The 12206-nt window shown below is 35.8% G+C and overlaps 1 protein-coding gene across 1 annotated transcript in view; it reads right to left on the bottom strand.

The window, feature by feature from the left end:
* Positions 1-3078: 3078 nt before the first annotated feature.
* Positions 3079-12206, bottom strand: part of HCRTR2 (hypocretin receptor 2) — a 32748-nt gene continuing 23620 nt past the window's right edge. Inside the window, exons 6-9 of the mRNA XM_056487618.1 lie at positions 7400-7620; positions 5985-6106; positions 4693-4893; positions 3079-3474 (exon numbers count right to left, since the gene is read on the bottom strand). Coding sequence (XP_056343593.1) covers positions 3281-3474; positions 4693-4893; positions 5985-6106; positions 7400-7620 — 738 coding nt within the window. The 3' untranslated portion in view covers positions 3079-3280. The remainder of the gene's footprint in view (positions 3475-4692; positions 4894-5984; positions 6107-7399; positions 7621-12206) is intronic.

The following is a 12206-nucleotide window of genomic DNA, read 5'->3' as shown; positions in this document are numbered from 1 at the left end:
GCACCTGAATGATGGTGGCACAACAACTTATATCTGCAGGAACAAATGTGCTGTGAGTTAAGCCCTGTCTTTAATGCTGCTGTGGACAAGCAGAAACAATGCCATGAGAACTCTGTTTCTCCATTTCTCTCCATTTCAACAGTGGAAATATTACAATAGCAAAGCAGCTAGAGGTTACAAAACCCAATTAAGGCTCAGCTTTCATAAAACTTTCAGTATTTATATGCTGGATAAGAAATGTTCATTCATTAAACCCTCTCTTCTCACAGCTATTTCTATCTCCATTGCTGGCTGTTGCTCACTATTGGGTTTATTTCTCCCAGTGATTATTTTAATTTAAAAAGTTAGTTCTTGAATTTTGTGAAACTAAACAAATAAAAGCATAAAAATAATTTTTGAATGAAAAATCTTTTCATAAAAATAACCAGATATTTATTTTGATAACCATATTTCACCATTATTTAACTTCATAACCATAATCTCTGACAAAAATTAGTTAACAGTCTCTAGCTATCCTTAGAATTTCAAATCTGATATAACATCTGATTGCATATTTTTTGTCTGAAAGATATGCTGTTTATTCAATAGAAATTGTCCAGTGAAAACCCAGAATCTTTTGCTAATGTATGTCTCATATTTTATTTATCTTCTCCATATAAAAAGTACTGCTAAGTTAAAGTTGTGGTTAAAAGAAATTCCTAAAAATGTCTGGACATTTCAGCTCTGGAGATCTAGATGAAAATCAGAAAACATAAAAAGGAGAACAATTTCTCTTACAAAGACAAAATTAAGGGCAGAACCTCCCTTTCTAACATGGCACAGAACACCCCCAGGCTCCAAAAACTGCCATTGACCTTTAGTGATGTTCTTGCCTCAGAACTAAGTTAGCTACCACAATTTATCCCCCTGGCATTAAAGCAGCAGCAGAAAGAATACAAATCGTGCCAGCAGGTGGTATTAGCCCCCTCTTTAGAAAGATGTAACTAGGATTTTTCCATGAGCCACACTGACACCAATATTTTAGTTCCGTGTTTGCTGGCTCAGGTTGGGAGCACTGGACCCTTTTTCCTCTCTGTTTGTCCCACAGGGATCTGGGCAACACACCTGACAAAGCATAAAGATTTTGCTGGCCTTCTGCAGTGACCCACGACCTTCTATGTTTGAAATGTATACGTACTCCTCTCTTAGGCTGTCCAGGTTTTGTTAAATAACCATTGCTTTCTACATTATTTCTCCTTCTTCAAGGAAAAGCTAAAAATACTTTTTCTGAAATAAAAATATAGCTTTACCAAATTGGGTATAGTGGACAAGGGCTGAGATATTTTATGTCTCAAATAAATGATTACTAATAATTATTTTGCATCAAGGTTGCTATACGAGTTTTTAACTTTTTGATTATTTATTTGCTTATAGCTAAACACAAGAAAAACTTAGAAGACTTTTTAAAATTCTATTTTCCCATATCTGTAAAGTTTTAATTCAGCAGCTGTTTGTTCAATCATTTCAAATGATACAGAAGAAAAATATATCTTGCTCAACACTCTTTAACAATTCTGCATTTTCCATGGTTGAAGAGCAAAAAATAGCCTTCTCAAGGTAAAGGAATTGCAATAGCTATGAAATCAAATCCTGCTGTGCTTTCCACAGTTATTTGGGTTTTGTTTTCTTAGAAGAGACAAGGCAAAATAATGTCTTGAAATAACATGGACATAATAGCTATACTTAAAAATTTAGCCTATATATAGAAATATTGAAATTCCTATTATTTTATTTGATATTTAAACATTCAGTCTATTGAGATATTTTTCTTTATTCTTTTTTTTATAAAAAAAAGAGAATTCTCCTTTTTCTCTTTAAATATAAAACTTTAATATACAAATGAATGCAAATCCCTTTCTTTCACTTAACATCAATATAAACTAGGAGGAATTGCAACAATGTCAAGTCAAACAGCTGTTGGGGAAGGCTAAAGCATAAAGTGATTGAGCACTTCATAAAACTATAGTTGCCATGACAGAGAGTACATTGCATGACATTAGGTCCAAGGAAAATCTAGAAAAATTATTTACAAAAGATAATCAAATAACACCTGGTCAATTAAAAATTGGCTTTATAGAAACATTTGAATACATGAGACTGTCTTCTTTCTATACCAAATCTTTTTTAATGAAAAAAAAGTCTCATTCTCATCTTACCCTTTCTTTTGAAAAATCTAGACTGAAACGCAAATATAGTGCCGCAGGGAAATTGTATTTCAGGTTCTGATAATTAGCCTTTTTCTAACCAACAGACCACATTCTTTTAGAAGACTAAGTCTCCAGTGATGCACCATCTTCATCCTTTAAGGAGAAAAATACAATAGACAGTAGGAAGCTCCAGGCCAGAGAGATTATCCCATAAATGGATATATAGATTTGTAAATTGATTGTATCTTTAGGATTCAATGGCAATTGAGAGAGAAGTCATGAAAATGAAATACAGCTAATGCTTCCTATGTTAAAGATTTTCAGAGATCTTCTGGAGCAACACTTACACCTTCTGTACTGAAACAAGCTACCAAAGTTAAAATGTTCTGTCCTTCAGCGGTGCTGACACTTGTTATTCCTCTTGGCCTGAGCAGGAAATTTGAGCCTATAGCACCTTTGAGCATCACATAAGTTTTATTTAAAGGGTTACTTTTTAGGCACTCAAATCTGAAATAAAAAAAAAAAAAAAGGCTGTTTAAGTGTAATCTTATGAGAATATGTGACTTTCAGTGCTTTGGATTCACACCTTAGAAGCACGTCTGTGCTTAGAAAAATAATGTGGACTCTCCCCAAATCAATCTGAAGTGAAAGTTCCATAATAAATATAGAATTTACTACAAGTGGATTTGCAGAAAAAGAAGTGCAAAGTAATGCCAGAATATCACTAGTGCATAAGTAAGCATTCCTCATACATGAGTCAATCATTTATAGAAAGACAGTATAAATAAATGATGTTTGAGCCTTCTTTCAAATACTTAGATTTCTTTATATGATACCTTTTAGAATATTTCACAGCATCTAAAATATATAAAAATAAATATCTACAATATTTACAAAGTATGATACAATCCAATCTTTAAAAAGAATTGTAAAGACCTGTTCTTTAGCTCATACTGAGGTAAGTAGGTTTCTGTAAGACTGAGAAAAAGGAGGATTAGCAGTTATTTTGAAGGAATCCCTTTGTCCAGCTGTAGTTTGTACCACAGCTAAAAGCATGTGACAGTCTCTGGCAGTGGTAGTGTGTTGAGCCAAAGTCATCCTTGCTGTAACTCCATCGAAGTAAGCTTAGTTATGCTAGGGACAAATTTATCCCACTCTGCATTCTCTGTTTTGACAGTGTCTTCTGCAGAAACCCTCATGGCTTCATCTATATTTGAAGTCATGTTCATCCCGGGTATGTGGAGATGCAGTTCTGCTGACTTCAATGGGCTGAGCATAGCTGGGATATCTGCAGATAAAATAAAGATTTTAAGATCATTTCACTGCTTGTATCAGGTGGCTGGCTAACTCACTCTCTGATTCTCTCTCTCTGAACACTATGCAGGTGATAATCTATTAATAAAGTGGTTTTCCAGAAAATATTTCAAATTGCATTTGAAAATTTTAAGTGAAAGATTCTTGACTGAAGACTAAGGGCATTTCTGACACATAAATCTCGATTTTTTTTATTTTTCAACATTTTTATGTGTTTTACTACTTATGAATATACACTGTTTAGTAAATTGCCCTGTGGTTTCTTATCTAGATGCCTCTCTGACCAACAGAGCACCACAGCTTCCTGTTTACATGTCAGACATGGAATCATTGATAGTTGGGGTTTGAAGAGACATTTAAAGACCATCCAATCTAATTCCCCTGCCATGAGCAGAGGATAGAGAGAAGAGAATGATGACAAATGAGAAACAAAGAGTAAAACATAATTTGCAGCCACACTCTTATATGGGATTCATATTTGTAACTTTTCTTGTGCCGTACATAAAGGAATGGCAATACTACTGAATTCAGGAGAAAACCCCATTCCTTCTACATTAAGGGAAAAGCTGTTCCTGAACACATGCAATAGCCTACGTAATATGAAAAGGAACAGAAAATTTTGGGAAATAAATTATTATGGATTTCTTATTTGATCAGTCTAACTCACAACAGAATGCACACTAAGAAGATAATTTGAAATAGTAAAGGACATTATAGTAGTTCAATCTCTATACCCAATTTTGTTCAAAATATTTGTTATAAAATATACCACAACTTCAGACAATTAGATCAGAGCAGAATACAGCTATTCATAAACACTATCCAATGACAGGGAAAATAATTTTCATACTTTCAGGTACTTGCTCTTTATTTACTTAGGAGTCTAAAAGAAGTAGGTATCCAAAGAAAATATTTGTAGAAAATATGACTGCTTTAGTCCCTCCTTATTTGCACCACGACTTTTGAAATAAATATGATGAAATTTTCTTTCCTCATTATATAATCAAAGTTATGGCATATTCTATAAAATATTTTTTTAATATTCCTTTCTTATGGTCAGTTCTTAGTTTTAAACACCCTTCTGTCTTTGTGCTCAGATCCCAATAATGATGGATGCACGATCAGAATTTACTTCTATGGGATCAAAAGGCATAGGGACCAGTATACTAGCAGTGGGTAATAGAAGCAGTACCATTTGATGGAATTGTGTTTATGTTGGTCAATACAACGTGTTCAGAAAGTTTTGAAACGTTATCAAAATTGCTGATCTGGGTGGTCAGGGATTTCCGACTCTCTGTACTGGCACGACCTCTGTTGAACCGTTCGTCACGGTGGCTGCGAATGCCAAAGATGCAACAGGAAAATGCTGCTTTAAATTCTTCTCTAAATTTCCCTGTCAACCACAAAAATGACTCATGAAAAAATTGTACTGTAAACCGTATTTCATCAAACTTTATAGATTCGGATACAAAGGAGTTATCTAAAGCGAAATTAATGAGAACCACCCAGATGCTCTTCTAATGCAGAAGGAGAAAATCACAGTTTAACCATCTTGGAGAAAGACAGAAAAAAGATAACTTTTCTAAGAGGACATGCGAGGTATGATGGGAAGACTGAATTATTCTTGGCTAGACAGAATGGACAAACTAGAATGATTAATGAAAGCACCTCATAGATAGTCTGCTGATTAATTACATATGTAACAAAAAAAATAATTGAGCAGATACAGCCTTGAATGATTGAATCCTTACTTGATATGTGAAATGAGAGAGCTAATGGCCAATTTGTGTTTTATCATTAATAGATTTTAAAAGAAGAAACACAGTTGATAGTCCCATGCTTTTGGGGCTCAGAAGAAATTGTTCAGATCATTTTCATACTACACACCACAAAAAAACTACAGTGGGCCAATAGGTAGTGAAGATCAATAGAGTTTTGCTTCCATGTATTTATCTTCAATACCACCAGTTCAGGTCCTGATTCTGCTCTCAGAGCCAAATGACACATATACAAACTCAGACAAATCTATCCTAGTAAGTAAACCACATCCTGGCTGGTTCTTTGGAGCTGACCCTACTTGGCACAGTCTGGTCATGCAAGTACTGTTGAAGACTCACAGCCTCCAAATCCCAGTACTTGAATATAACAAGCCAGATGGGACGACCCCTGGACTGTGCCACCTGCCAGAGAGCATCCAGGGAGTGTTCAGAGGAATGGCAATTGTTTCAGATCAAAGTCATGCCAGGAACTTCTCTACCACATTAATGTCATGGGCAGGCACACTCTAGCACTCCTGCCATGCTCTAGGTTACTTATTGGTAGACAGCCTGGAGGTAACGGGATACTTGAGGCAACTTCTTCTAGGAAGAGGATCTAGTTCCCACTGGAGGAGCTGAGCTGAAGTTACACAGTCATTAATTTTTGGTATGGCTCATTACATTCAAATTATACTTTAAAGTTGAATTCTAGGTAACTGTAACTTACCACTGAGGAAGTTATAAATAATAGGATTGGCTGCACTGTTTGCATACACAAGCCAGTGGGAGAATGTGAACCAGGCGTATACAGTTTCTCTGTCATCAGCATGATTAAACATCCCCAAAACCCTACAGAAAGAGAAAAGCAAACCTGAAAGATGGCAAAATTAGAATTCATTTTAAATGATTTTACAACTTCTAGCCTAATTTTATCTCTGATGACTTATTTGCAGTACCACAGAAAGGCTGATTCAGCACTGCTCTCTTACTTGAGAGAATGAAATCCTCTCCCCAGCCCTCAGCCTCCTGCCTTGGTGGCTTAGCACAACTGAGACTTTACTGTGGTGAAGATGCACAACTTCTCTGCCAAGTGACTAAAGTCATCTGGTGTCAGATAAGCCAAGAAAAGACAGGAGAAGTTGCTTTTGATGAACTCATGTCACTGAGCTGTCCTGCAGGAGTCTGCATTCCCAGACTCTTTGCACATTACTTCTGCCATTGAAATTAAAATCTAACTCTGTGCCTACTCTGCTATTGTTGTTGAGGCAGCCTGTGCATTTCTTCTGTTTCCAGTTGTAGGTGGTCTGAAACATCTTCTGGAGATAGTTCTCTCTCATAGTTTTCTATGAAGGGACTTCAGAATGAAAAGTCTTTAAATTAGGCCTCAAGGAAGGGCCAGAATGGAGTGGGGTGTATTTAAACCTTGAAACAGTCCCTTAAAAACTAAAATGCTTCAATAACACTACAATTAAAAAAGCACCAGTAACATGCTCATTATTTTTTAGGATATCCAAATCTTCTGCTATGTGCCATTATTTATTGATATTCCAGAAGGTCCATGAGGTGTAACTTTACCAAAGCCACTGTACAAAAGTATAGTGAGGCTGTACAAAAACCAGGAGTGCACACAATTACATACAAAATGCACAGAGAGAAAAATATAAAAATTAAAATATGACTTCATAGGGTCAGCTGAAGGGTTAGCCTAAGGTCTCAAACTGTACACAGCTTAGGTTTGAACTCAGCATTTCACAGAGCCAAGCCACAATACTGCACTCTGCTGCTAACCTTCAGCTGGTGCTTTAGGTGACTGCACTTCCATGGGGGCAATTACAGCAAACAAGCTGTAATCTCATGTAAATCACAAGGTTTAATGAGGATGGGTTAGATAATTTTCATGAGGAAGATCTTGTTAATAAGAGTTCCACAATCTGGCCTCTGGTTTAAGTACTATGGATAGGTTGAATATATATAATATATAATATTTTCTTGCAATTGTATGCTTCTTTCCCACTTCTTTATCATACAATAAGTAAGCTTATCCTTCAAAAGTATCCGTCAGAATAAAAGGAATCTTGTAACATAGAATTGTTTTTAAACAGAAAGCTTTACCAAGTGTTTATATTTTGGGATAAACTTTACCTTTTCAAGACATTGAGGATGCTAATTGGTAGATAGCAAAGTGCAAAAACCAGAAGGACAACCATTAGCATACGTGCTGTTTTCCTTCTTGCACGAATCTGTTTTATTTCAGCTGCCACAGCACTAATCTTTGACTTTGTTGATTGTCCCAGACCCCGGGGCTGTGCTGGGGGCTGCTGAGGCTTCCATTTCTTCTGAACAACAGAAGAAGTTCCTGGGATCTAAGGCAGACAAAACAAGGGGCATGTTGAAAACCTGATTTTTTTAATGCAGATACAAGGAAAATAGAGACCTTGACATATACAATGTAAGAACACAGTGATAAAAAGGACTTTTAAATTAAATTAATTGGTGTAGCTGCAGGAAACAAACTGAATTTCAGACACACTAGAGGGATTGCATAAAAAATTGTGTTTTATACACAGATATCAACTGATGTTCTCAAATTTTCTTTACTTCCCACGTATCTTCTCTTGTTTGTGTCTTCAGACTACCAAAATCACCAACCCTATTGCCACAATTATGTTGTTATAAAGTTCCACATTAAATGTTTTGTTGTATGTTTAATGGTTTTTTTTTCCATTAATATGCTGCTAATATAAGATACTAAACAGTTTTTCAGTACTGGAAAACAAGGATTTAAAACCTGCATAGCTTTAAGTGCCATAAAACTTCCATACATGACATACAATGACAGTGAACTAGCTAAATAATCACAGCTGAAGTGTGGATCTCTCTGCAAAGTTCTTCAAAACTGAGAGGAATCATGGAAAAGTGCCAAGAAACAGGAAGAATTAGGTTAGTTAAAGACATGTTGCAATGAGTATATGTAGGACCATGCTATTAAAAAAAAAAATTGGCCTTTGTTTTCTGTGCCCTCACATAAGCCAAGTAAAACAATTTTGCTTCAGTTCTTCTAAATTACTTCCTGCCTGCAGCAAAATGTGAAAGACTGCAGATGTCAAGGACTTTCTCAGAGAACTCGATTATAATTACATTTATAATATTTTCAGTGTCATACAGTGTGAAAACCTCTTGGCTAGAAATACAGTTTTATTTATGTGTAGTGCAATTGTGTGTAGGGTGGCTAATCTCATGTGAAATATTTCAAGTTCAAAAATATCTGGAAAGTTCACAATGCCTATTGTAATTTTTTTTTTTTTTTTTTAATAGGGCCTTAGCCAGACAATCTGACTGGAAAATGATGAAATTTTTTAATATGTATTGAAGAAATGTAAAAGTAAGCTTAAAAGCATGCATATTCAGAATTTTTCTAGAAAAGCTACTATGTTGGGATTTTGGTGAGGTTTTATGGGGTTTGGTGGGTTTTTTGGTTGGTTTTTTGCTTTGGTCTATATATTTATTTGTTGGTGGGGGTGGGAGAGGTCTTGTGTGTGAATATCTTCCTTGCACAGACAAGCCCTTAGTTCAGCATTTATGTGCAACACCAAACATGATTTACACCTGTTGGAACATTTTGGCAAAGTTGCCATGTAATGGACAGGAAATCTATGGAGCAAAATTGGGGATAAGTTATAATGTTTAGTTTTTACTAATGTGTCCATGGATTTAAAACAACTCAACCCCTTGCACTTCATCTTAGGTTTCCTACTCACACGTCTGAAATCAGCACTCACCAGCTCACAATTGCACATCTGTCCTATTCCAAGAGATTTACCCTACTAGCAGAGAAGTGATAGAATGAAAAGAAATGGTCTGTAGTTAAGCCAGAGGAGGTTTAGACTGGATATAAGGAAAAATTTCTTCACAGAAAGGGTTGCCAAGCCTTGGAACAGGCTGCCCAGGCAAGTGGTTGAGTCACCACTCCTGGAGATATTTAAAAGATAAGTAGATGTGGCACTTAGGGACATGGTTTAGTAGTGGCAGTGTGGGCAGTGTTAGGTCTATGGCTGGATTCAATGACCTTAAGGGCCTTTTTCAAGATAAATGTTTCTATGATTATGTACATACAAGTATCCAAGTATACACATGGAAGCATAATGCATATAATGCTTGTCAGTAATGAGTTAGTCAGAGAGAAAATTCTGAAGCATTGTGTAATTCCAGTGTTTTATGAAAAGCCTATTAGCTGTGAATAAACAAATACTAAAATTTAGAGTTAATAGTTATCATGGGGTTTATAACCAAAGAAAATCTCTTCAATGTAGTATCAACTTGCAAAAATTGGAAGGGTATATTTCAACTACCAAAAAGAAAATGGGTAAAGCTCCTAATTACTAGTACAAATGGGTTTTAGTGTCAATGCATTAAGACATCAGAAAATTGAAGCATATTTGGAATTTAATATTACAAATTGTGTATCAACACTTTCATCATAAGTCCATTCAGTTCTATTTGTTCAGAAGCTGTTTTTAATCTACCTAAAATCCACACAACAACATAGACTTCTAAATCACTAGTTCCTTGCTAATAATTAAAAATTACTCAAAATTTATAGTATTTTTTGCATGTTCTTGTCTTTTTAAATGTGAATCATTAATTCAAAGATCTGCTTGATTTATACAATCAGAAATTTTAAAAGCTATTAGACAAAGTATGGTAACAATAACTTGTAAATCAATCTTCTATTTTTTCATCTGAAAATTTGCATGCACAACACATTACATTTTTTAAAAAAAGAACATTTAGAAAAAATGTGGGCCATAGAAAGCATGTACTGTTTGTTGTACTTTTTCTACCATGTACATCTGAAAGGCTCATTGTACCTTGCAATAAGATCACCACATTTAACTGAATTTCTGGTAAAGAGCGTGATTTTTTAAATTGAAACTGTTCCCAAAGAATACATTTAGAGCACTGCATTCATTTGTGCTACATGACTGATTACAGCACACCTGCTGCACTCAGGAAAGTGCCTGATGCCTGCAGCCAAGTCACAGCTGATAATAGATGTGCCGTGGCTTTAATTTCACTTAGTGCAGCCTCTTATACACAGTGCTATCATCCATGCCAGGCAGAGAGGCAGCTGCACTTTGGCACCACTGACAGCACCAAGCCTGTGTGGAATTTCTTTTTTTGCCACTGAGAAATAAAGGATCATCCTAACCTGGTCAGCATGCAGGACAAATAGGGAGAGGAAACATGGTGAAGAACAAATAGATCAGCTAAAACAACTGGGGAATGGAGGCAGTGGGGAACCCCCCACCCCCACCCCCCCCTCAAAAAAGTTGGTTTTCAATCATTCAACTTCTGCTCTAGAGCTGAGCCAGAAATTTCAGCTACGTGTAGGTTAAGAACAACTGCTTTGCACTAACTTAGTTAATTAAGAGCTTGAGAGGGTAGGCAGATTGTAAAGGTATAGAAGAGAAGGTTGAGAAGGATTATGGTGATAAAGTCATTGGGTGATACAGGAGAGATTCAGCAAGGCAGAGCATATTAGAACTATGTTTAGACTGAACTTAATAAAAAAAAATAAGCAAGACATTATTCTGGAGAAGAGCCCTCTCAAACTGTAAAGGTTAAATTTTATCTCCAAGCTATCTTGTTATTTGATCTTATCAACCTAAGAAATTAAAAGCAAAAATAATAATTTAAAGCTGATGAGCATGATAAACAGCAATTCTGGTTTAATCTAATCTGATTAGAAGTGACAATAATTGTTGCTATGACTCATGGATGATAACAAAAATCCTTAAAGTAGATTTGGTATTTCCTGTATATGAGTTACTTGTGAGAGAGATATTCTGCCAGTATAAGATTTGTATTTTAATTTCATCATATGCATATTTAGAAATCTAAAGTCTATTTGTGATGTCTCTGATGAATTGATTTGAGCTCTTGGGTTGGACTCGATGATCTTGGAGGTCTCTTCCAACCCAGTCATTCTGTGATTATGAACTACATGAAAAATGTTCCTGATGGGGCAGGTATTATCCCCTGCCCAGGACAGCCTCAAATTGGATGGTATCACCTGCTGGTGAGAGAGAAGTGATTCATGCCCATATGTTGATGGAAATGAGAGGGAATATCTTGCATTATTTCTTCAACTGGATGAGTTTATTGTCCTTTACAGAATGACAGTGCAGCTGGTGGTGGACTACAGCTATAAATAAATCCTGGACAAAGCAGAAGGCATCAGAGAGCACCATAGACTGGTGCACGGCAAATCACAGTCCACACACACAAAATAATTTTTCAAGACTCCTGAAAAAAACTACATCTTTTTTGCCACTTAAATTCAAATGTTCTTTGTATTTTTGTCTGCTTGGTGGGTTTGTTTTGTTTAGTATTCTTGTTTTCTTTCCTGTATGTTTTTAATTGAAACTTTAAAAAACCAGATGTTCACATTAGAAATTGTGTCAATTATTTGTTATCAATTCACATCAAATGTTATTGATAACAGTCAGCTCCACATCAAGCAAGTTCCAGTCTCCCCGTACTGATAGCTGGACCTTCTAGCTTACATTTGGGTTAGAGTGGGCCTGCCATCAACCTGAGTAAGAAAAATAAAACTAACAAAATGAGAAGGTCAATCTTAAATTTTGACTGCTTCAAGAGATTTTAGTAGTATAAGTAAGGTCACCTAAGGTGTTTTGGTAAGCATTTCAGATACAGTGAGGGACATCTTTCATCTACCTGAAATTAACTTTTCTGCTTTTCTTTCTCTCTAAGAGAAAGCCCTTCACAGACACAAGAAAGTGGTTTATTTTCTGACTGCCTTCATTTTTCAATTACATCTCAATGCCTATCCAAGGTGGCTGCATACCTGCATGCATGTAAAAATCAAAGTCCAGAGTGACAACATGGAGTTTATAAAGAAAGAGGTTGTACATGGGAATCTGCACAC

The sequence above is a fragment of the Oenanthe melanoleuca genome, chromosome 3, assembly GCF_029582105.1.
Source record: "Oenanthe melanoleuca isolate GR-GAL-2019-014 chromosome 3, OMel1.0, whole genome shotgun sequence".
Classification (NCBI taxonomy): Eukaryota; Metazoa; Chordata; class Aves; order Passeriformes; family Muscicapidae; genus Oenanthe; species Oenanthe melanoleuca.
The sequence above is the reverse complement of the archived record's forward strand: the minus strand, read 5'-3'. Positions and strand labels throughout refer to the sequence as shown.